The sequence below is a fragment of the Chiloscyllium plagiosum genome, chromosome 11 (genome assembly GCF_004010195.1).
Source record: "Chiloscyllium plagiosum isolate BGI_BamShark_2017 chromosome 11, ASM401019v2, whole genome shotgun sequence".
NCBI classification, from domain to species: Eukaryota; Metazoa; Chordata; class Chondrichthyes; order Orectolobiformes; family Hemiscylliidae; genus Chiloscyllium; species Chiloscyllium plagiosum.
Genome location: NC_057720.1, coordinates 62556253 through 62583136, shown reverse-complemented (window position 1 = coordinate 62583136; position 26884 = coordinate 62556253). Strand labels below are relative to the sequence as shown.

Below are 26884 nucleotides of genomic sequence, written 5' to 3'. Positions count from 1 at the left end.
ATCAGTGGGAAATGGGACAAACCTTCTGCTGGTTGGAGTCTACCTGATACGTAGGAAGATGGTTGTTGGTGCTGGAGGTCTGTCATCTTGACTCCAGGACATGTTTGCAGGAACTCCTCAGGGTGTTCTCTTAGGTCAAACCATTTTGAGTTGCTTCAATAACTTTCCCTCCATTGTTAGATCAGAACTGGGAATGACTGTGAATGTTTAGCTCCTCCGATACTGAAGTAGTCAACATTCAAATGCAACAAGATCTGAGCAATGTCAAAGATGGGTTAACAAGTGGAAAGTAACATTCATGCCATACAAATAGTAGACAATGACCATCTCAATAAGAGAGAATCTAATCACTGCCTCTTTGTTATCAATGGAGTTGCTATCTTGGAAACCCTGTAATTAGCATTCAGGGTATTATTATTGACCAGAAACTCAACTGGACTTGCCATGTAAATATCGTGGCTATAGGAGCAGGTCAGAGGCTAGGAATATGCAGAGTGTAACTCATCTCCTGACTCTCCAAAGCCTATGCATCATCTACAATACACAACTGATGAGTCTGATTGAATAGTCTTCTATTGCCTGGATGAATGCAGCTCCAACAACACTCGAAGCTGGACACCACCAGGACAAAGCAGCATGCTTGATTGGCACTACATCCTTAAAAATACACTTTCCACCACTATCTACAGATGCACTATAGAAATACAACAAAGATCCTTAGGTGTGCCTTCCAAAGCCATTTTTGTCCAGCAGCATAAGGCAGCAGATACATGTGAACATCACCAACTGTAAGTTCCGCTCAAAGCCACTCACCCAAATGTTTCATGACTTGGAAATATATCACCATCCCTTTTGCTGTCGCAGAGTGAAAAATCCTGGAATTGCCTCCCAAAAGGCATTGTAGATCTACTAGAGTACAAGGTCTGCATTAGTTCGAGGCAGCTCATCACCATTTTAAGGCAACTAAGGACAGGCAATAATTGCTGGCTAGCTAGTGACACCAATGTCCCATGAGTGAATTTTAAAAAAAAACCCTTTCATCACAGTTCCAAAGAATGCATTATTTTGAAAGCTTTCAATGAACTCCTTATTCAGGCTACTTCTCCAGTTTGACTTGTCTGTTCTTTGTTGATTAAGTTACCCATAATTAATTGTTATTCCTTTATCGCAAACACCCAATATTTCTTTTGTTTTTACTTTGTCTCTCATTGCAGTTACTGTTAAGAAGCCTGGAACTACTCTTAACAAGTGTTTGGCTGTCACTCCTGGTCTCTGGGCCCCTTTATCTCCTTGGTTAAACAGCCCTGAAATATAAATGGATATTGTGCTTTTACTCAATGTAGCTTTTTTTTTTTTGCATGGTTTCTGCATGGATTTAAGCTCGTATGCAATATGGAGATACATTGTCTAAAACCCAGGCCTGTTCCATATTCAAGTTGATGCATTTAAGTTACAACTTAAGAGCATTGATTCTTTGTATACTGGCCAACTTCCCTTCTCAACCAGAACATTCAAGAAATAATGTAATTAACCTCTCTACGCAATTAATGGGACTTTTCTATCTGCATTTTGTTTTGCTATGTAAGTGCTTCCAAAGTAAATAATGGGTGTTGAAGTGCCTGTGCAGACAGGCTTGGAAAATATTGTATGGCACTGTCTAAACTTTAGTTTGTTGTTTAAAAAGTTGAAGGACGAAATATGTCTGATTTTAAAAATTAAATGGTTTCATTTTTTTCTTTTGTTGCAGGGAAAGCATTTGATATTACATATGTAAGACTGAAGTTCCATACGAGTCGGCCTGAGAGTTTTGTTATTTATAAACGAACTAATGAAGATGGGCCTTGGATACCTTACCAGTATTACAGTGGATCGTGTGAGAAAACTTACCAGAAAAAAAATCGTGGTTTTATCCGAACAGGAGAAGATGAACAGCAGGCACTGTGCACAGATGAATTTAGTGATATATCGCCCCTCACTGGAGGAAATGTTGCCTTTTCTACTTTGGAAGGGAGGCCCAGTGCTTACAATTTTGACAATAGCCCTGTGCTGCAGGTATAGTCAAGACAAAACCATTACTTGTAACTGAGTTAAAGTGATTGTATTACATGCCGTACACTAAAGCGTGCAATGGTCTTGGACCAGAATAGTAGGAATGGTTTCTTCTAATTGTTAAGAACACTACCAATATTTTTTAAAATGTGTTTACAGTATTATTAATTTTACACCTTCAGTGCCCATTCCCACACATTTCTCTGAACTTGTTATTCCTTCTCTCCTGAAATTGTTGACAATTGCTAAGCATCATTTTGTTAAACTCTTGGGTGGGTTACCTTTCAATACTTCAGTAAATCTTTAACTAGAAGTTTGCCAACAGGATTTGCAAACAGAGTGCAATAGTTCCCAACTGGTGCTGGCTTTGCTCAACATTCTCATCTGCAGTCTGCAGTAGGACTTCCCAGAGAGACATCAGAAGCAAGAATTGTCTACTCTGTATCCTTAGATTGTGACCCCTGGTTCTGGACTTGCAGTAATCAGAAATAATCTTTCCTTTTCTTGGTTGATTTAATTATTCTCTTTTAAGGGAGTTCCTTTCTCATAATCATCTCCTCATTTGAGGGTGTGGGGCAATCGCTGACACGATGACTAAGATAATTTTGTGTCTTGTTATACCTCAGAAATTAGTGTTTTCAAAATATAGTTTCATAAAAATGACACATTCTTCTATTCCACTAACCTACCGCACAAAATGTATGTAGCATTTGTTTTCCTTTTGTCACAAGTGGCCTAGATGTCAATAAAGGTGCTTGGATAAGTTGACACATTTTTATGCATTGGACACCATTGGTGAATTTGGATGCTAACATACAGGTAGTGAGTATTAGCTGGAGATATGCATAGGCATATCATTATCAATTGGTATGGTAGAATCTGCATGTGCTCAAATAAAGAGGCTAAGCTAAAAAGAAATTGGTGTGCAATTCAAGAAGCTTACGAGAGAAGAGCTTTGAGCCAGAGACAAATGTCCTTGACCAGCCAGCTTCCACCCCACAGCATTGCTTCCCAGCTATCAAGGTCTATAGTGAGCCTCTGGAAAATATGAATTACATCTTCTTTCAGTCTCCTCTCAGCAGGGGCACACTTTGACAATAAAATTCAATACTTCAACATCCAGTTTAATGCTTTATGACAAAGACCTTAAACCCAATCTCAGGCTTCCGGTCTCCAAGGCAGCAGTTTTACCAGCCCTCCTATATATGATATGATATCTAGCAGACACCTCAAATTCCCTCAGTTTTGCCAGTGATGCTTTGCAAAATCCTGCAAATCCACAGGCTCTTCAATGACAGTGTCTTCTGAGGCCACCATCGCCAGTGTTGAGGCAGTACTTACGGCCACGGCATCCACAAGTCTGAACAAAATTTCCAAAACAAACCTCTACTCTAAGTTCCATCATGATGAGCAATTACCAGGAAGACAGAAGAAGCACTTCAAAAATGTTCTCGAAGCTTCCTTGAAATAATGCAGTAACCCTACTAACTTATGGGAGTTTCCCAAGACTGTTGGATTGAAATGCAAGCATGTATAAATGTTTGCCCTAGCCTGCTGTAGTCCTATTACCTCTACCATGGGTGTGTAGTGGACAGCGAAGAGGATTACCTCCGATTACAACAGGATCTGGACCAGATGGCCAATGAGCTGAGAAGTGGCAGATGGAGTTTAAATCAGATAAATGCAAGTTGCTACATTTTGGGAAAGCAAATCTTAGCAGGACTTATACACTTAATGATAACGTCCTAGGGACTGTTGCTGAACAAAGAGACCTTGGAGTGCAGGTTCATAGCTCTTTGAAAGTGGAGTCGCAGGTAGATAGGATAGTGAAGAAGGTGTTTGGTATGCTTTCCTTTTATTGGTCAGAGTATTGAGTATAGGAGTTGGGAGGTCATGTTGCAGCTGTACAGGACATTGGTCAGGCCACTGTTGGAATAGTGTGTGCAATTCTGATCTCCTTCCTATCGGAAAGATGTTGTGAAACTTGAAAGGGTTCAGAAAAGATTTACAAGGATGTTGCCAGGGTTGGAGGATCTGAACTACAGGGAGAGGCTGAACAGGCTGGGGCTGTTTTCCCTGGAGCGTCGGAGGCTGAGGGGTGACTTTATAGAGGTTTATAAAATCATGAGGGGCATGGATAGGATAAATTGACAAAATTTTTTCCCTGGGATGGGGGAGTTGGATGAGTTGGATGATCAACAGTGATCATATCGAACTGCGGAGCAAGCATGAGTGGTTGAATAGTCAATGTTTCTACGTTAGAAAGAATGAAGGTTACACAGTGAAATGAAAGTTTAAAGGAAAATGGTAACAGTTTATCCTCTACTAACTCCTATTTCAGTTCTTGTTGGTATGCTGCAGAATTCTTCCATGCACAACAAATTTGTTAAGCAAACCAGAACAATACAAGTTGCTACACCTTACTATTGTTGGGAAGAGACTGTTTCAAAATTTATCCCACTCTACATCTCTCTATGCAGAAAAAAACTCAGCAGAAATTTGAAAAGCTGTGAAGGTACATTTTGAACCCATGTAAAAATTACATGTGTGGTACATACTCAATACTAGGGAACAATGTGAAAAAGAATCCATTGATCAGTGTATAGCATCGTTAAATCCACTTGCAGAAACCTGTGAGTTTGCACAATTTAAAAGATAAGCTAATTCAAATTGAGGTTGTATTAGGAATAAGCATCTAAAAGTGAAAGCTTGACTACTGAGAAATGATGCATGTTACACTCAGGAGAACAAAAAACCTGTGTATAACTGTTGAAGTTGCAGATCAGACCAGGAAGGAGAAGATAGATCCTCCAAGCATTTAGAGCAAAACATTCCGAGACAAAGACCAAGATGCAAACAGTACAGAAACATCATATAAAAGTAGACAAGGCATGTCCATTGTTCTCACTATGGAAAACTGCATCACATTATTACTATTACTACTATTACTAATTTGGGCAAGTGTAAAGCAATAAAGCAGGCTCAAATGGCCACAGGAGAGAGAGGTAGCTGAAGATTCCGATTAATCATTATACAACATTCGAGTTGGCTCAGTTAAGTTGACAGGTGAGACATGCTTTCTCACTGTTGAAATGAGGACTGCAGGAGGAGAATATCAGGTTGACCTAAAATGTCATCAGACCTTCGCAGACCTATACAAAGTAGCTTAACATGGTGATCGAAAAATTAAGCCTTCAAAAGTAAGATTGAGGCAATGATGGCACCATACTCATGCTGAAAGGACACACCTATCGCTTTAAGAGACATTGGGAATGTAGAGATGCATTAACAGTTTAAGATAGCATATTAAACAAAGGCAATAGAATAATTTGCTCCTTTCTATTCCTTTGGGCTATGTTAAAGAGATCTGTGCCAGCCATCAATGAATCGAGTCTGAAAAAAGCAAAAGATGAACTCTACTAGTCAAAAGTTACCAGCAAAATTGAGTACTACATCAGTCAGTGCAATGCTTCTAATGAGTCCCAGCAAAGCATCCAATGCCACTGATGACACACAGGCATCCAGTCAGACCATGGGTGAAGCTGGGAGTAGTTCTCCCCTTGCTCGCTGGAACTATTATCTTGTCATCGTAGACAACTATTCTGGCTACTTGGAGGTGGACCAGATTACTTCAATGACTACCATTGAAATTGTTAAATGTTTTTAAAAATACACTTCAGCTGTAATTGCTCTCCTGACATTGAGTGGCAATGGCCCTCAGTTCACAAGTGCAGAATTCCATTCCTTCACTGAAGATGGGAAATTCAAAGCCATATGTCATCTCCACACCATTCCTCGTCAAATGGAATGGCTGTAAGAATTACCAAAGGAATCATAAAGCTACTGAGCAAATCACACACATGACAATCCTCGAGTGGAGAAACATATCTACTGAAGGTATGGAAAGTAATCCAATACAAAGCCCAATGTCATGCTGCACACAAACCACTTTTCCACTGGCAAAAAGCAACTGAAACTAGAAATTATACCAAGCCAGTTTCCTTTTTTTTTAAAAAAGGGAAATAGCAGAAAGTTGAATTTCACTTGTATAAGACTGCTGAATTATTGCCAGAGTTGAGCATCGGAGAATCAGTCAGCGTACAAGCATTCAGTGATCTCTAAGTCAGACCAAGTTGCAACTTAGCTGTGAGAAGCAGCTGTTACTTTGGTCATTTCTATGACCGATATACACATGCACAAACACCTGATCAGATATGCCATAGCAACCACAGGTGCATAGTCTCCACTACAAGTGGCTGATCAATAAGGTGAATCCACCACCTACACAAAACACACATCAACCATTAGACCCAGAGACACTCAACCCAAAGTGACAATACTATGGCTTTAAGAGGTGTTTTTTTTTGTCCTTTTTATTTTTAAAATGAAGGAACATTAGGACAAAGGTGTTGAAGAGTCTGCTCCAAAACCAATAAAGTAAACTGCTTGCATTTTTCTTTAAGTTGGAACATTAGAAGCAGCCTGAATGGTTGGTGTCAAGCTCCCACTGAGCCAATATTTTAGTTTTAGCCTTTAGTAGCAGTCGTTGGTGTCTTGAGGCTGAATGTGGAAGCTCTTATTCCTCCCTCAGTTAGAGCTAAAAGCTGGGGTTTGCTCCCTGCTGCTAGAATTACGTATGAGACAATCTGTTTTACTGAATTTGCCTTTGTCAAGGGATGTTTATGGGATGTCACTGTATTGGAACAGTTAATTAGTAGTTATATTAATTAAGCATTTCAATAAAGTTACAGTTAAGCCGATTTTATTATTATTTTGTCTGTATTTCAATTATGGGGTATGAATAAAGTGTATTTTAATTCAAGCCTGGTAGTTTGACCAAATTGCATCTGGAACACAATGCCTTACACTTGTCTTTAAAATAAGAACAAGTTACGATTTAGGCTATCACCTTAATATATTTTAAGGGGATTTGTCTGGTCTGTAACACCCAATAAGAGAAATGGACTAACAAGGCTACCATCATAACCGTAAATGACACAGGAATGACACTCCCTGGCAAAACCGCGTCATCCAGGCAAACAAAAAATATAAAATGCCACTAGTCAAGGCATGGCAGTATTCAAAAGTTCAACTTGTGTTTGTCTGTCTTGCTTTCGATCCCGGGACTGCTGGATCTTGTCTTGTTTCTGTGGACCTCGTTTGTTGACTCATGATGTCCTGAGACATTTTAGGTTAGTCACCTTAGCAACATAGGACCAGGAATAGACCATTCAGCACCTATAGTTCCATCATTATAGATTATGGCTGGTCAGATATCTTTATAATTTTCCTGAGTTATGTCCCTAAGCTCTGATATTCATACAAACCACCTTTTGCAACTTTAATACTTCAACTCCAATTTCATTGTGTACTTTTAACAGCTCTAGCTCTTCATTTCATGACTGAGCTCTTGCTCTGTCCCCTCCCCAACCATTAGGATCATCACCACTCGGCCTTCATAGCAAAGACTGCTCAGTTTCTCTTAAAGCAGTTGCCTCCAGATATGACGCTAGATTCTAATACAAAGGATTTTTTTAATGGCAAACCTCCGAACTTGCAACAAATGTTTGCATGTCTTGTACAATGGTGAGAGTGCTCACACTTTTCTTATGCTTCAACTGAAACTTCTGTCTGATATTTGCTGTACTTGCCCTCAGACCATTCTTCTAGCCAATCTGTATCCCTGTTTTGGCTGCAATTTACCACTAATACTGAACTTAAACCCAAATGTTTCACAATAGGCATTCCTGCATATTTTTTTCCTCTTAAAACTATATGACAGATGTGACACTTAAATGGCATCTTAACGATTCTTAACAACATTGCAATAACAGTATAAATTGAGCTATTTATCACTACATTTACTTAAAGGACAGCTTAATTAATTGTGTAAACTTGTCAATGATGTACAATAGCCCTCTGGATGAATTGGAGATGCTGATGTTGGGCTGGGGTGTACAAAGTTAAAAATCATGTAACACCTTTCAATTAAACCTGTTGGACTATAACCTGGTGTTGTGATTTTTTTTAACGTTTTTGGATGAAATAATTGCTCCATATCTCAGTACTAAATGATCAGCGCTTTATCCTGATATTATGTCCTTGTGTTTTAGATTCCCTGACCAGTAGAAACAGTTACTCAGCACTTAATCTGTCAACTCCCTTCAGAATTTGCAAGTTTCCATGAGGTCACTATGCCTTCTTCCAGGAATATGGATCTAATTTACTCATCCTCTCATCACAGGACAACCCCATCATCACAGGGGCCAGTTACAGAATCCTAGCTAATACACCTCCAATGCAAGGAAACATATTAAATATGGATGTATTACTTGTAGGTAAAGTTGACTAGAATAGTGTTTGAGTCACGGTTTCTATATCTGTATGTACTAACTCTATTATATTTTTTTCCCTATAAGAAGACAAATTAATTGCCTTGAGAGAATTTGCTAAATTTCTTTTACTACGTAGCTTCCAAGCTACATCACATTAAGGACTAGAGGGGGGAAAAAAACAAAACATTACAGACGATCTAAAAAACACTTAACCTAAAATGATGGAAATACCTGTGCATGTATTTGATTTATTATTATTGTCACATGTAGCTAGGCACAGTGAAAAGTTTTGTTTTGTGTGCAACACAGGCAGATCATAACATACAGATATCATAGGGTGATTGAACAGAGTGAAGGATAGAGAGTTATGGCTGCAAAGAAGGCACACAAAAAGTAAGATCGACATTAGATTTAAAATTTCCATTCCGAAGTCTAAATACCAGGGAAGAAGCTTTTCTTGAACCTGTTGGTATGTGTTTTAAGCTTTTGTACCTTCTGCCTAATGGAAGAGCTTCGAAGAGATTATAACTGGGGTGGGAGGGGTCTTTGTTGTCCGTGTTTCCAAGGCAGCAGGAAGTATAGATGGAGTTAATGAATAGGTCGCCTTGCGTGATGGACTGTTCGGTGTTCACAACTCTTGTCGTTTCTTATGCTGGCCAGAGCAGTTGTCATACCAAGTCATGATGCATCTAGATTGCTTTCAATGGTACATCTACAAAAGTTGGTGAGAGTCCTTATGGACAAGCCAAATTTCCTTAACCACCTGAGGAGGAAGAAGAAGCGTTGTTGTCCTATTTTTGACCATTGTGTCAACATGGGTAGTCCAGGACAGATTGGTGATCATCACTCCTCGGAACTTGACGTCTTGACTATCCTTGTGCCCCCTTCTCTAAGTCGATGACTGGCTCTTGCTGATGTTGAGGGTGACATTGTTATCTTTACACCACGCCACCAAGCTCTCAATCTCTTTCCTACATTGTCTCCTCATTGTTTGGCATCCAGTTTACAACAGTGGTGTTGTCAGTGAGTCCATTGATGGAGTTCAGACGGAATTTGGCCACACAGTCATGAGTGTACAGGGAGTACATTAAGGGGCTGAGTACACATCCTTGCCGGCTGCGCGTGTTGAGGCTTCTTGTGGAGGAGGTGCTGTTGCCTATCTTCGCTGATTGCAATCTGTGGGTGAAGAATTCGAGGGTCCAGTTGTGGGAGTGGTAATTAGTGGAGACCTAGATCGGAGTTTGGAGATTAGTTTAGTTGGGATTATAGTGCTGAAGGCAGAACTGTAGACAGTACCTAGAAACCTGACGTAGGTATCCTCGTTATGCAGGTGTTCCAGGGATAAGTGTAGGGAGATTGGATCTGCCATGGATGTGTTGCACTGGCAGGCAAATTGCAAGTGATTGAGGCAGGTAAGGAGGCTAGACTTGATATGAGCTATGACTAATTTCTCAAAGCCCTTCTTAATTATGCAGGTCAGAGCCATCTTGGGGTCGTCATTGAGGTTTGTTATATCTGTTTTCTTTGGTACCAGGATGATATTCGTGGTCTTGAAGCAGGTGTGGACTTCAGGTTGTAGTAAGGAGAGGTTAAAGATGGCAATGAATACTCCTGACAGCTGGTCTGCACAGAATCCAAGTATATGGCAGGGGACTCCGTCTAGGCCAGTCACTTTTCATGGGTTCGCGCTCAAGTAGGTAGATTATGACATTGCAGCGGTGACTGAGGAAACCGGTGCATTCGATGTACTGAATGGTCATCAACCTGAAGCATTATTTCTTCTTTTTTTCCCTGCATAAATGTTACCTGCCCTGCTCAATTGGTTTTCTGCTTTTATTAATGATTTACAAAAATGGTTTAATGCGCAATTTCTACATATTAGGATAGTCTAGTTTACTGCTGAAGATTTTCATTTATCAAAAATAAAACCTGGAAATTTAGCAATGATTTATGTTAAAGGTTGGTGAAAATAAAATTCCTAGTGCCAGAACCTTGAGGAAATCCAGCAGAGGACTTCAAAACCGAATTCTTGAGTGATTTAACAAGTTGCTTGTTTTACACTTACTGACAGTTCCCAGCCCAGAGGCTGTATTTGCCAATTTACAATGCTGGCCATTTTAAAATCTTCTCTGTATAGCCAGAACATTGCCTCGAGTGCGATGGTAATGTTGAGGAGATGGAGGATTCTGGTGATATGTTTTAATTGGTGTACAATGTTTTAAATGTATGTAACATTGGGATATTTCTTTGAATTGCGCAGTAATAAAACGTTGTGTTCTCTGTTACAAGCCTCTGTCAAGTTACATTCTCTCAAGAGGACCATTCATGAAAATGTGACCTGAGGAGCATGTGGAGACACTTTTTTTATTTAAAAAAGAAGTTTGCTTTGGAAACCAGCTGTTGGATGCATTCCCAGTAAATCTTTTGTTCAGTTCCTGGCTGCTTTTGCAGATCTAGTTGTTTGCAGACTGAAAATGGCAACTTCCAATTTGGAAAAAATTATGGAGAAAGTAAGCTATTGCCACCTGCGTTGTTAATAGTTCACGAAACATCAGTGTGTTTCTCTGCAATGGAGGTACTTTATTACACTATGACAAGAACAATTAGTAGGAGCACCTGAAGCTCCTGGTTCCCTCACTATTCTGATATGTCGTACTATTTTTGTTCTTTTGATTAGCTGGTTGCTGTCCACGTCATAGGAACTCTTGCACTTTATATTCAAAGCTGAATGCTTCTTTCATTTTTTGTGCAAGCAGCTTGGAACCTGCTTGCGGAACATATTTAATCAAAGTGATGTGCAGCCTATTGGAATTTGAATTACTGTCTACAATCTATACCTGCCAAACAGCGTTACTGCAGTTATGGAGAGGTGAAATTGCATTCTTATTCATGCTATCTCTGCACCATTGCCAGCTCCACCACAAAAGTAATGAATTCAGCTAGAAGGAGAGGCGAGAAAAACTAGGGGTTTTTTTCTGGAGCAGTGAAAGCTGAGAGATGTGATAGAAGTCCATAAAATTGAGATGCATAGATAGGGTTGACAGTCAGAATCTCTTTCCTAGAGTTGAAATGTCTAATACTAGAGAACATGATTTTAGATGAGAGGGGGAAGTTCAAAGGAGATGTGAGGGGCAAGTTTTTTTTTTACAGAGAATGGTAGGTGTCTGGAATGTGTTGCCAGGTGTGGTGGTGTTTAAGGGGCTTTTAGATAAGCACATGATTATGCAAGAAACGGAGGGATATGGACCATGGCAGGCAGAAGGGGTTAGTATAATTTGTCATCATGTTCAGCACTAAGTCCTGGGCAGAAGGTCCTGTTCCTGTGCTGACTGTTCTGTGTTCTATAATTCCCTGGCATTTACCTGGTGGTCTTTAAATGAGTAACTTCAGGGGGGAGAGTGGTGTGTTGCTCATAGTGATGAGGGAAAGACATGATGGGAAGGGAGCTCTCCTCCATTCTATTGCACTATGACATTCTTTAAATGTAGTAGCAGTTGACCTAATTTTGTATCATGATATTGGGATGCCTCCATACAGTTTCTTGCTGCTCGACAGAATTCTTTTGATTGGTAAATAGAGTTCTAAGATGTTTCAAAACTGCAAAATGCATTTTTAATGGATCTGTTTATAATGCAAAAAGCTCATGTCTCATGTTATGCAGTTTGTGAATACAGATCCAACTTAGCTCCTGTGATTTGGCACCTTTCTGACTCGTTATATTTGTATGATTGTATAATTCACTGGAATTTATCCACTAATTGCATATGGACTTTTCAGCTAGTGCTGTAAAAGTTTACCGTGATTCATCTCAGTGTTCAGTGATAATATTTTCTCTTTAATGATTGCATTAGCTTTAAAAGTTAATTTTTTTTTGTTTTCTACAAGCATTTGGAAGCTGTTGGAAAGACTGAATCACTTTTTGGCAGGCAATGAATTTTGACATGGCTTATATAATTGAATTGTATTTGCAAACAACATAGATTTTACAGACACTGGTTTAAAAGTAATGCCCTTTTAAAATGTAGGAAGCCTGCCATTTTCTGCAAGCAATTGAGTTGTAAGTTATGAATTCAAGACCCTGTTACATAAAGTGTTCTTCATGCTGTCTAATGGCCAACTGTTTACTGCAGCAGTAAATGTCCAGACAAGTTTAAAACAATGGGTTACTTGTTAAAATGAGGGTCACAGCTATCCATTTCAATTCAGAGTAGTATTTGCTTTAATATTAAAGTTTGGATGTCAGATATTGCTTCCAACTAGATACAGCACAATATAAATCTCTGTTTTGGAATAGTCTTGATCAGTGCTCTTGGTTAAAAGATTGGTACTTTATTTTCCTTAAATACTAATACCCTGACTATCATAAACATGACAATCATTATAATAAATCCTTTATCATAGCTGTAGAGGGTTACAGCACAGAAAAACATGCATCGACCTGAAGGAATCTGTATTGTTAAAAACAACCACCTAAATATTCAAACCCCTTTTTTCGGCATTTGAGCCATGGCCTTGTTTGTCTTAGCGTCGCAAATACAAATTGAAATATTTAAATGTGATAAAGTTTCTGCCTTTACCATCTTTTTAAAAGCAGTGAGTTCCAGATTCCTACCACCTTCTGGATGAAAAAGCTTTTCTTCACATCCCTTCTAACCTCCTGGACCTAATCTTTAAATCTATGCCCTCTCCTCCTCATTGATCTCTCCACCAAGGGGTAAAGTTCTTCTCTTGTCTGTTCTATCTATAGCCCTCGTATTTTTATACATTTCAATCTTGACCCTTCTCTATCTCCTTTGCTCTAAAGAAAACAAGTCTTTGCTCCTTTGCTCTAAAGAAAACCAGTTTATTCAGCCTCTCTTCAACAAACTCTCCAGTCCAGGCAACATCCTGGAAAATCTCCTCTGCACCCTCTTTATTGCTATCATACCTCTCTTAAAATGTGGACTCCAGCACACAATATTCTAATTATGCCCTAACCAACTTTACAATGCCAGCATAACTTTTCTGAAGGTGCAAATATCCCATATGCCTACTTTTACCATTTTATCTACTTGTCCCACAATTTTAAGGGACTGGTGGACATGTACACCAGATCCCTCTGATCCTTTATGTTCCCCAAGTTCTTTATGCATTTCAAAATATCTGATTATTACACAAATCGCCTTGCCATTAGGGGCAGGTAAAATATCATCCATCTCGGATAATTTGGTGACAGTTTTGGATAGAGAAAAAAGATCAAATGGCATTATTTTGAAGAAAGGTAGAGTTGTTATCTTCTCTGTCCTTGCCAGTATTTGGCAATGAATGATCTCATCATTATCGGTTTGTGGGAGCTGGCTGTATGCAAATTGGTTGCTGCATTTCCTAAATTGTAATAATGACAATGCTTCAAAAAATACATAAATGGCAGTAAGGTGTTTAAGAATGTCATTAGTCCATGAAAGATGTTAGACAGTATAAATAAAAGTCTCCATTTCTTAGTTTCCACTCCTGCCTCCCCCGCTTGCTTATTCACTTTTTCACTGTCTTGCTTGTTCTGTCTTCCTTGCCTCCATACAAGCCCCGTCCTCCTCGCATTCCTACAGTCTTACATCACTGTTTTCCCAAATTTTTGGAATCGCTGACCCATTGCAATTTGAGATCTAAAGTCAGAGCCATACAGCATGGAAACAGATCCTCCGGTCTAACTAGTCCATGCCGACTTAGTTTCACAAACTAAACAAGTGCCTGTGTTTGGCCCATAGCTATCTTAACCGTTCCTATTCATGTATCTATCTTTTAAATGTTGTAATTGTACTTACCTTGACCACTTCTTCTGGCAGGAGAAAGTGAGGTCTGCAGATGCTGGAGATCAGAGATGGAAATGTGTTGCTGGAAAAGCGCAGCAGGTCAGGCAGCATCTAGGGAACAGGAGAATCGACGTTTCGGGCATTAGGGCTAATGCCCGAAACGTCGATTCTCCTGTTCCCTAGATGCTGCCTGACCTACTGCGCTTTTCCAGCAACACATTTCCATTACTACTTCTGGCAGTTCATTCCATGTACAAACTACCTTCGGTGTGGAAAACATTGCCTCTCAGGTTCGTTTTTAAATCCTTCCACTTTTATCTTTAAAAATATGTCCCCTAGTTTTGAATTCCCCTACCCTAAGGAAAAGACCTTTGCTATTCACTTTTTATCTATGCCCTTCATGATTTTATAAACATCGTGATGTTCAAAGTTTGTGAGAAGATTTGTAGCTTGGATGCTTGTTGTTGTGGTTCTGTTCGCCGAGCTGGGAATTTGTGTTGCAGACATTTTGTCCCCTGTCTAGGTGACATCCTCAGTGCTTGGGAGCCTCCTGTGAAGCGCTTCTGTGATATTTCCTCCAGCATTTATAGTGGTTTGTCTCTGCCGCTTCCGGTTGTCAGTTCCAGCTGCTCGTTACAGTGGTCGGTATATTGGGTCCAGGTCGATGTGCTTATTGATTTGAATCTGTGGATGAGTGCCATGCCTCTAGGAATTCTCTGCCTGTTCTGTTTGGCTTGTCTTATAATAGTAGTGTTGTCCCAGTTGATCTCATGTTGCTTGTCATCTGCGTGTGTGGCTATTAAGGATAGCAGGTCGTGTTGTTTTGTGGCTAGTTGGCGTTCATGGATACGGATCATTAGCTGTCTTCCTGTTTGTCCTATGTAGTGTTTTGTGCAGTCCTTGCATGGGATTTTGTACACAACATTGGTTTTGCTCATGCTGGGTATTGGGTCCTTTGTTCTGGTGAGTTGTTGTCTGAGAGTGGCTGTTGGTTTGTGTGCTGTTATGTCTCAACTCGTGATTTCTCAACTCCTATACTCTGGCCTGAGCAATGAAGACAAGTATGCTAAATGCCACCCTGTCTACTTGTGATACAATTTTCAGTCTTGCTGTTTCACAACACTTCCCCTGCCCCCCCCAACCCCCATGTTGTACCATTAACCATACAGGTCCTGCTCTTGTTTGATTTTACCAAAATACAGTACTTCACATTTATCCAATTTAAACGCCGTCTGCCAATCCTCAGCCCCTTGGCTCAGTTGATCTAGATCCATTCGTAATCTTAAATACCTTTCTTCACTGTCAACTATACCCCCAATTTTGGTGTCATCCACAAACTTGGTAACTTTGACTCCTAAATTCTCATCCAAATCATTTACATAAATGACAAACAGAAGTGGACCCAGCATTGATCCCTGTGGAACACTGCCGGTCACAGACCTCCAGTCTGAAAAACAATCCTCCTCTGTTTCCTACAATCGAGCCAATTTTGTATCTAGTTAGCAAGCTTTCCCTGAATCCCATGTTGTCTGATTTTTCTCATTAGTCTACCATGCGTACTTAGCCTTGCTAAATGCCATGATAATAGACCATGTCTACTGATCTGCCCTTATCATTTTTTTTAGGTTGTGTTCTCAAAAAAAATTCAATCAAGTTTGAGAGACACAAATTCCCACACTCAGAGCCATGTTGACTATCCCTAATCAATCCTTGCCTCTCCAAATGCATGTAAATCTTATCTCTCAGGATTTTGCCTAAGAATACAGGGAGAACTCGCCATTTGGATACACACCTGGCTCAAAGGTAGAAGACAGAAGGTGGTGGAGGAGGGTTGTTTTTCAGACTGGAGGCCTGTGACCAGTGGAGTGCCACAAGGATCGGGGCTGGGTGTACTACTTTTCATCATTGAAATAAATTATTTGGATTGACCATAAGAGGTATAAGTTAGTAAGTTTATGGATGACGCCAAAATTGGAGGTGTAGTAGACAGTGAAGAAGGTTACTTCAGATTATGACAGGATCTTGATCAGATGGGTCAATGGGCTGAGACATGGCAGATGGAGTTTAATTTATATGAATGTGAGATGCTGCATTTTGGGAAAGCAAATCTTAGTAGGACTTATACACTCAAGGTCCTCTGGAGTGTTGCTGAACAAAGAGACCTTGGAGTGCAGGTTCATAGCTCCTTGAAAGTGGAGTTGCAGATAGATAGGATAGTGAAGAAGCTGTTTGGTATGCTTTCCTTTATTGGTCAGAGTACTGAGTACAGGAGTTGGGAGGTCATTTTGTGGCTGTACAGGATGTTGGTTAGGCCACTTTTGGAATATTGCGTGCAATTCCGGTCTCCTTCTTATGGGAAGAATGTTGTGAAACTTGAAAGGGTTCAGAAAAGATTTAGTTGGAATATAGGGAGAGGCTGAATATGCTGTTTTCCCTGGAGCATCTGAGGCTGTGGGGTGACTTTATAGGGGTTTATAAAATCATGAAGGACATGGATAGGATAAATAGACAAAGTCTTTTTCCCGGGGTGAGGGGTCCAGAACTCTAGGGCAATAGGTTTCGGGTGAGGGGGAAAGATTTAAGTGACCTCGGGCACCTTTTGCTGCAGAGGGTGGTAAGTGTATGGAATAAGCTACTAGAGGAAGTGGTGGAGGCCAGTATAATTACAACATTTGAAAGACCTCTAGGTATATGAATAGGAAGGGTTTGGAGGAATATGGGCTGGCTGGCAAGTGGCACTAGATTGTGTTGGGATAGCTGGTTGGCATGGACAAGTCAGATCAAAGTGTCTGTTTCCGTGCTGTACATCTTTTTGAATCTATAACGTGCCCACCATTGATGTCAGACTCACTGGTTTATAGTTCCCAGGCTTTCGTTACAGCCTTTCTTAAATAAAGGCACAATGTTAGCCATTTTCCAGTCCTTTGACACCTCACCTGTGTCTGTGGATGATTCATATATCTCTGCTAGAGGCCCTGCAATTTTTTTCCATAACTTCTCAACGTCCTGGGATATACTTGATCTGGACCCAAAGATTTATCCACCTTCATGTTGTCTTAAAACCTCCAGCATATAAGTCTTCTATAATAAACCTAAGTTGGCCATTTTATTCATCTGATATTTACTGTAGCTAAAATGGAGTATTCCAGGCTTGCTTTATCCACAACTTTCGGAAGCAATGGATAAAAGGAGCTGGGACAATATCTTTTTCATGAGATGGTTTTATCTTAAAACAAAACTACTTTTTCTTTACATTTTCAATTTCAGCAAAACATTGAAAACAAACCTTCTCAACTGGATTGTTTGGAGATGTTTGATCATTTAAATCATGAGATCCGGTGGAAAGTGTGCTTTTAGAAACCGGAACCTTGGAATTTGAAGACTTGTTTACAGAAATTTGTCCGTTGATAGTGATTACTTGACACTTGAATGGTTCTGTTTCAGTTTGGAGAATTTTTTTTGTTCACTCATGGGGCATGGGCATCATTGTCTGGCCAGATCTATTGTCTGTCCCTAATGGCCCTTGAGAAAGTGAGCTTCTGTCTTGAGCCACTACAGTCCATGTAAAGTAGTTCATCCACAATACATTTAGAGAGGGAGTTCCAGAGCTTTGACCCAGTGACAGAGCAGGAACGGGAGATTACATTTCCAAGAGTTGCTTAGAGGGGAACTTGCATGTGATAATGTAATGTTTAGCCTCTTTAGGAAAGTGAATTAAAAAAATGGCGCCACTTTTAACATTTGTTCCTCATTAGCCCCTAATAAACTATACTAAAGCTACAGTAAATGGACCAATGTGTTCCAATGCTATGATTTTAGTAGGCTGCAAGTTTTCATGTTTGAGTCTAGTTGTCTTGTATTGATTTAATGATGAGCGACACATCTATAGATGACAAAACATTAGGCAGGTTAAACAGGCTTGACAGTAATTGTTTCCAGTGGATGGATAGTATTTATGCCAGAGTGCTAGATGACCAGGCAGGAGTTGTTGTGACATTGACAAATGTCAAGAGGGAGATACTGAACAGATATGAGTAGATTGAAAAGAACGATCAGCTGAAATGTAAGAACCAATTGGACTCCTCATTGAGAGAGTAATTTGTAAGGATGATTTAAGACGAGCCAAATGTTTTTTTTTATCACCTGTAATGATTTTGTGAAAAAATGCATCAGAGTTCACTCCTACCGTTCTTTGAAAGTTTAATCTTTCATATTTGAACAAGAGTTTCCCCCTATGAGGAGAATGTTGTGAAGGAAATGAGTAGGCTCAACTAGATATTTTCAAATCACTGTGAGCTGGAATGTTAATACTTACTACTGGAGCAGGTGGGAATTGAACCTAGGCCTCATGGCCGAGAGGTAGGGACTCTATCACTGCACTAGAGGGACCCTGAGGAGTAGGCTCAACCATTTGATGACATTTAGCTGAACCCATGTGGAATTTTTTTTTGTTTTAAATCTGTAAATGCTTAATTCTGCATTTGTCATTCTAAACTGGGATATTAGTATACTTGCAGAAATCTGCTTAGGGATGCATTTCGTCCCAGTCTCAAGTGACTAAGAAATTGTAACTGCATAAATTTAAAACTGCTTGGCTATAATTATTTCTACAGTACATTCTGTGGAGCAAGGAATTGATTTAAACTTTTTTGCCTTTCAGCTGATGGAGGTATTCACATAGGCTTAACTAGGTGCTGTTGAAATTCTTATTCTCTACTTCAATCTCTGATCTCATTATGAAATTGACAGTGAAAACAAAATACTGACTGAGCGTTTGTGTTGTCACTGAGCTATATGGGAATACATTTGCAATTGTACATAAATATTAAACAACTGCACGATTCTGTTGGTCCGATATATTCTTCATTTTTTCTGGCTGCTTAGACAACACTTTCCAAACTCTCTCGACCACTTCCACCCAGAAGAACAAGGACAGCAGATGCATTGAAACACTATCACCTGCAAGTTGCCCTCTAAGTCCCAATCTTTTCTGACTTGGAATTATCTCACCTTTCTTCATTCTTACAGAATCAAAATTCTAGCACTGTAGATGTACATCACCTGGACTACAGGAGCTGAAGAAGGTGGTTCAAAATCATTTCCTCAAGCGCTTTCTTGAATGGACGATTAACACCTACTTAGCTAGTGATGCATTGATCCCATGAAAGAATTTAAAGAGAATTATTAGCCTCCTAGAAAATTAACCTGATCAGTGAAGGTGGCTTTAGCAGTAAGAATGGAAAAATGGTAACCAAGAAACTTGACCACAACTTAGTTGTGGTTTGGGATGAAAGAGAGTGTAGGACAGCTGGACTGATTGCTGAATGCTTTGTTGAAATTCATTGAGCTTTGTAATGTGGTAAGAATGCAAACTTTCCAATCTAGATGGTGTGATGTTGACATTTAGATTATAAAGAAATATATTTAATGCTTTTACCATTCATAACATTTATAGTGGTAGGTGGGAGCCAGGTTATGTATTTGGCTCTTTTTTTTGCTTTGCATGTGCTTAGGCAGATCAAGAGCTTTAGACTTAGAGGCATCTGTTTCCTTTACTGAGGTTGGTTATGATCTCAACAATGCGTCACAACACGGAGGTTAACCTTTTCTGTTAATTAATCCAAGCACCCAGAAAAGTTTGCTAAATATCCATTTAGCTAAAGATCCATTTGCTAAATATAAAAATAGTAAAATTCCATGCATTCTGGAAGTCTGAAATAAAAGCACAGGCTGTTAATGTTCATAAGTCAGGCAGCATCAATAGACCAAGATGAACAGAGTTACCATTTGAGGTCTCTAACATTTCATCAACTGGGATTCATTCCATGAACCTCCAGGGTCTTTTTACACAAAAGCCTGTAGTAGTATGTACTATCCAAACTTATGATCACTACCATCTAGAAGGACAAGGCAGAAAATACAGGGAAACATCAACACTTGCAAGTTCTCCCTCTTAATCACTTGTCATCCTGACTTGGGATATATATCATTGTTCTTTAAGTATTGTTGGGTCAAAATCCTGAAACTCCCCACCTAATGGTGTTATAGGTTTACTGACAGCAAGTGGATTGTAGTGGCTCAAGAAGACAGCTCTCTTTTTCAAGGGCAACTAGGGATGAACAGTAAATGCTGACTCAACCAGTGACACCCATATTCATGAATAAATTAGAAAAAAACTTATTCCTTTTAATACACCAAATAAAAAACATCCTTCATAATTACCTAGCCTAATATTGCCTTTCATTAATTCTTCTTACCTGTCCATAAATATCCTAGATCTGAGTGACTTGCTATGCCTTTCAGATATTTTGACGTATTTCCTTCCTTGAAGGGGATTAATAAACCAGGTGGGTATTTACAACAATTGACATGGTTACGTGGTTGCATGAGACTGGCTTTTATTTTATTGATTCATAGTGTTGCTTAAATTCAAATTTTACCATCTGCCATGATGAGATTTGAACCAGTGGCTCCAGAACTTTGACCTGGGTCTATGGATTAGTAGTCCTGTAACATTACTATTATGCCACCACTAGTATTGTTTACTGTCAAATCAGTTTGGTAGCACTCCTATGAAGAGCCATTGCATGCTGCATTAGAGTTATTCTATAAAGTAATGCTTGTGACAATATTGGTATTGAAGTTGCATTAGCTCCACTCATCTTGTTGATTTCACATTTTTTGTGGTGGTGATGAGTTTTACATTAGCCTGCATAGATGTTTTCCAAACAGTTCCGATAATTCATTAATACTTATGCCCAACTAGTAACAAGTTGTAAATGAAAGAAAGGCAAGGAGTGCTAAAGAGGGTTCTTGCCCCATACGATGAAAATTACCACTGTTGAGAATAATCTGAGGCACAGCTGCAAGGGAAAGTGAAAGGACTAGGAAAATAATTTATAGTGGACATCAGAATTGGGAAGGGCCCAGAATTTACTGAAGATGGATAAAAGCAAATTTAGAGTCGGGGCAAATGAAAACTTATATTGGACAGGAACTCTTGTCATTAAGTCTCAACTTCAGCAGGAAGAAGATTTATAAGGGCGGAAGCCAAAGAGCTCTTTATAATTTTGTGTAGAGGAAAGTATTTAATGTTTCAGACTGGAAAAGGTGGGAAAATAGCCAATTTGCCCTGGAAGAATTGAGGATTCTCCATTTTGACAGCAGAAAGAAGGGAAAAAAAATTCAAAATGAGAAGTTATCATTCTGATTGATTAAAACAAGTGGAGAAACCCAGTAAGCAATGCAGAGATGCTGTAAAAACAATTGAACAATATTGAAACTTGATATCAATAAATCACTACAGAACAGCTACTGACATAATTTGAAGCTTTAATGAATTATTAATTCATTTAATATAGCATTACACTAAAATAGAACTTAAAAGGATTGGCAAACTTGACAGTACTGGATTTTAAACAGCACTGAATACAAAATAAAGAACAGAAAATTGCAAGCAGTATTAAAAGATACTACTTGACAGTGAGAAGAATTAAGGAGTACATTGAGAAGAAATGATTTGAGACACAAATGACTCAAAGACTCTGTCAGAACTGGACTGTATAGAATTTAAGATTGGATGGCTTTGAAGAGACTTTTCTTAAGGTATAGAATTACTTCAAGTTAAACATCAAGCTTGAAACAGAACAAAGTAATATACTACTGTATTCAATGGGTAGTATTGTGGGTGATTAATTGTCAGAATATTAAGCAACGAGACTTTTGATGTTCCAAAATCCTTTGATAATTGCTTCAAGCTGAGACCAAATAAGATACAAGGAGGAGATTGCTTTTGCAGGAGTTCAGCTTCCAAGGGATTCTATGTCCTCTATAAACTAGTAGAAAATTGGCTCTGGAGCTTTCAAATCTGAAGTCAAAAGAGAGAATAGTTGTTGGTATTATTGATGAAATTTTCAGATTGCTTAAAATATGAAGATGTTTTAACTTTAGAGAGAGGTTTACAAATCATGCTGTAAGATCCTGAGAGGGAAAAAATGAACTTTGTTTTGAAAGGGCAACTGAGATTATTCATGTCATAAGTTTATGGACTTGTAGCTTTTAATAATCATTGTATTTGAAGTCTGTGGTTGCTACTGCATTACTGTGGACAGAGGGAGTGCTTCAATGATGTTTTCAAGGCCTCACTGGTGAAGTGTGGCATTCCCACAGATACCTGGGAATCACTGGCCCAAGACTGTCCCAAGTGGTGGAGGACCATCTGGGAAGATATTGGCCATCTCGAGACTTGCCATTGGGAGAAAGATAGAAACCAGGCAACTACAGCAAAAGGAGCATTCTGCCTCACTAATACCCCACCATCCCCTCCCTGTGACCACCACGTGCCCAGAGTATAACAGAGCCTGTGGTAGCTGTGCCAGTCGGTACAACCACCTACAGACTCATCCCAAGAATGGAAGAAAGTCATCTTCATCTGCGAGGGACCACTGATTGATTGATTGTAATGTAACAATTGATGGAAGAAATCATTAGCCTCTTCTCTGTGACCACCACACCAACTGCAGTATTTTGGTGGTAATCAATTAATTTGGCTGTTGTAGTTTTTTTTTCCTGGATCCCTATATGTTTTATGGTGAATAGTTTACTTTAACTGTTTTGACCTGATTAAAATTCACAAGTGTATCCTTCCAAATTAGTTATTTCAAACTCAAAAAGGAAAAATTCAATGTGTTCTAAATGTAATGATTTTTAAACTTCTCTATTGTGCCCATTTGTGCAGTTGTTTTAACAATAGTACAACGGATGCTCACACTTTATAAGTGAGCAGGTGTTGATTAGAACTAACTTGATTGCTTTTGCTGCTTTGTCAGGCTTTTGAGGGGTTTGGATCTCTCGGATGCCAGTGGAATTTAAACTGACTGTCGTTGAGCAGTATGTTGGTCTGTGTGTATTATTTGGCAGCACTGTAGATGACCCAATTCATAGCTTTAGTTGATGATTAAGAGCCAGCTGATGGGACATGTTAGATATGTCTAGTTTCATGTAAATAGGATGAAAGCAGCTAATTTTCCATTGTTTTGGATACGTGCCAGAATCTGAGCTGTACTGGGACACGGTAACTTCAGGTATGGATGTATGCTTTAGCAATAGGTACAGTTATTCTTGCTGGTGGTTCAGGTAGTTTATATTTATGCAGATACAAAAATTGGGAGATCACAAGCTCAATATTTTTAAATGCTCCATGTTAACTAAAAATCCAGTAGCCAACAAGATTGCAATAAATGTATTAGCAAATTTGTAATACTTTTAGCACAACAATGTTCATAAGAAGTGCTGTTATAATAAAAACTGCATCTTTCCAATGAAATGTGCGTAAATAACGTCCTTAGCACTGCATTTAGTGACTAGCCCAGATTAGTCTAGATTTTCTGGTATCAGCTAATCATTTCCGAATCATAGGTGATATTGAGCTTGGGGACCCTGAAGAATCCTTTTGTAGCAGAATCCAAAAGGTGGTGAGTGTCTGGAACAGGCAGCCAGAAGTAGTGGTGAAGTGAGTACAAATTTGTCAGTTAAGAAACATTTTGGACAGGTACATGGATGGAATAGGCGTGGAGGGATATGGACTAAACACAGGCAAATTGTGAAAACTGGGCAGCATAGGCAAGTTGGGCTGAAGGGCCAGTTTCCATGCCGTAGACCTCTGACTTTAGCCTGAGAAATTGAAGGTTCTGCAGGGCAATTCTGCAGTTAAATAGCTCCACAGAAAATGTTTTAGACATTTTAATACATATTCAAGAGTTAGAGTAACTATTCAGCTAACTCTTAACTTACCCTCACTCCCAAAATACTCCCCCATTTATGTAGCACCCCTCCTAATCTGATCCCACAGGCTCCTTTCCCACTGGGATCGACTCAAAGCTCTGAAGCTGACCCTCCCCCTTCCCTACCTTGGACCCTGAATCCCCCTCCCACGAGTGGAACCGCCCCCACCTTATTGACAGATCTGACTGTCTGTTCCCCTTGGATCCAACATCTCCCAACCAGCCAGACTCCTCTGAAACACTCCATCACTTAACTGGCCCACTTACCACCTGGCATCATATCTACCTGGCAGCCATTCTTGAAAAACCCTAACCTCACACTTTTTAAATTTGAGAATATGGCACTGACTGCTGTGAAAAGGGGGTTTGATTTGCCTACCTTTGACTGCTGTACTCTGAGGGACCTGTCAGAGAAGAAGTACAGCTCCACATTTCTGAACAAGACCAGATCAGAATTTCCTGTCGTAAAGGTGGAGCTCTTGAATTGAGTAAAAAAGAAATGAACTGTGTGGTACAGCCACTCTTTGGAAAATCTGGTTTTGTGTTTAAGTCTCTGAAGTAAATCTAGGTGTGCCAATAACCCTGTGGTTCAAAAGATGGCTGCTAGTGCAGAGTCAAGGTTGGCACCAACGTGAAGTGTCACCAGCGCAGTTCTAGTGCAATGGCTGATTTCAGTTCTGCAGCATAGCTTTAAATTGTTCAAATTCATTTTAATTACTATAAGTTGAATAGGGGAAATTGTTTCAGCCCATTGAGCTTGCTCGACCATTGATTTAAGTTATAATTTACCTGCATTTTAAACCCATCAACTCTCCTTGGTCCTGGAATTGTTGCTATTCTTACCTAGAACCAACCTTAAAATTGGTCTTTAAATTTCCAGTTGACTTTGCCTTATTGCCCTTTTATGGTGAGAAATTTCCAGTACTTTTTATGGGGGAGAAGTACTTTTTGATATCATATCTTCATGACTAAGTTCTAATTTGAAGATTAAGCCCCTCTTATCCTGGATTCACTCGACAAAGAACACAGTTTCTATCTGCTCTAGTATGTCCCTTTGTCATTCTTATACAGCTCAGCTAATCTTCTATACAGATGAGTATACAATCCTATTATATGCCCTTGTAATTTTAACCCTTTTAGCCCAGTGTTATTCTGATAAATTTGCATAGCACCAGTTCCAAGGCCAATGTATCCTGTTTAAGGTGCAGTAATTAGATCTGAATGCAGTAATTCACAGAGCTCTTTTGAGCTTTCTATAGCTGAAACATGGCGTATTCCAGCCCTTTATATTCCAGCCTCCTTGAGATTTTTGACTTATCCTTTGTTTCTATCTGGTGATCATTTCTGTGCTCAGCTCCCAAAACCTTCATTTCATTTGTGGTTCCTCATTGTTTGGAAAGTTTTTCATTCTATCTTTGATAGATGAACTTGTACTTTCTCACATTAAATGTCATCTGTCACAGTTTTAGTCTATTACTGGCTTTAAAATCTATTTCCATCTACATTATTCTGTTACGTTACTAATTTTGCCAGTTAACTTAGATGTAGAGTTCACTATTTCTTCATTGACTATATTTAAAAATGTCTTCAGTGCCTGAGGTATAGCAATGAGAATAATTCTGCCAATTTGAATGCATACCCATTAGCTATATTCTGTCTCCTACCTCAAAGCTCATTTCCTGATCAAGCCAATGAGCTGCCTCTCGGCAATTCTTTCAAGTAAGCATTGGTTTGAGTTGTGACCCAGTGCTGCTGTAGGAAACCCTGTAAAGTACGATCCTATCATGTCTCGAAAGGATAATGTTTCGGGTCTACTACGTCATCATGACCTCTTACTAAACTGTTTCTTGTGTGTAATTTAAAGAAAGTTAAGTTAGATTTATCTAATATTACTAGTTTAAGATTTATTAATAAAGGTGAGCCACCCTTTGTGAGATGGAATACTTTTAGCAGAAATAATTTCAAGAAATAGAAAATTATCTTCATGTTGTGTACATTATTGTCAGCTGTCTTTCTGACAGAATAACTAAATACTTGATGTGAACGAATTTGTTGGGTGCAATTTGGCAAACTATAATGACTTGATGATTTGCTAGGTCTGAATGGAATTATTTTCCTTTTTTCTGTTTATCTTGTTCATGCACTTTTGTTCTCTGCATATGTGTACACTTGCACAAGAATCCAATCAACTAGGTTTCTGGGCATGGATACATGTGGCTTGAAAAGACAAAGGGGATAGAAATTTCTCATGTACTTCATTATAACATGTCTGAACAGGTCAATTTTAAAAAATATACACAGACGTGGAACTACACCAACCTCTCTCCCAAGTGTTAATTTTAGATTATGCGTCTGTGTCTTTATAGATATATGACAATCCCCACATTTATTTGAAAGAAGTGTTACAAAGATTAAATATAATCCAAAACAAAAGAGGCTTGTCTGACTGTCAAAATGATCATAAATGTTTCCTGCTTAAGAAGAGGCAAAGCAAGTTAAATCATTTGCAGAATTAAAACCTTTACTTAACGACTGCAGCCCTCAATTTCTCTGGAGGCTTGGTGTAGACTGCAGTATATGATTACTAACTGCAAGCTTGATGGATTTAATAATTATGGGGCGAGGCTGCTATTGCTTAAAGTGCATGTTTCTGATTGGAGATTGCAAAGCAAATTTCACATCATGGAATTAATTTTAATCCAGAATAAACATTCAAATTTGTTTGAATATAGTAGCAGAACATACTTAGGTTATTGCTTGACTTGGTCTCTACATACTCTATACCTAGCTATTTTAATTGTCTTAATACTCAGTCATTTGTGCAAAAGGGACTTTCAGGAATAAAGTGGAGTTAAGGGCAAGGGTAAAATAGATTTACCTAAATTTTGTTGCATGTAAACCTCCTCTATATTTCCAGTTATTCTGCTGT

General features: G+C 39.1%; 1 protein-coding gene across 1 annotated transcript in view; it reads left to right on the top strand.

The window, feature by feature from the left end:
• lamc1 (laminin, gamma 1) overlaps nucleotides 1-26884 on the top strand; it is a 315576-nt gene that overhangs the window by 174163 nt on the left and 114529 nt on the right. Inside the window, exon 2 of the mRNA XM_043699529.1 lies at nucleotides 1748-2052. Coding sequence (XP_043555464.1) covers nucleotides 1748-2052 — 305 coding nt within the window. The remainder of the gene's footprint in view (nucleotides 1-1747; nucleotides 2053-26884) is intronic.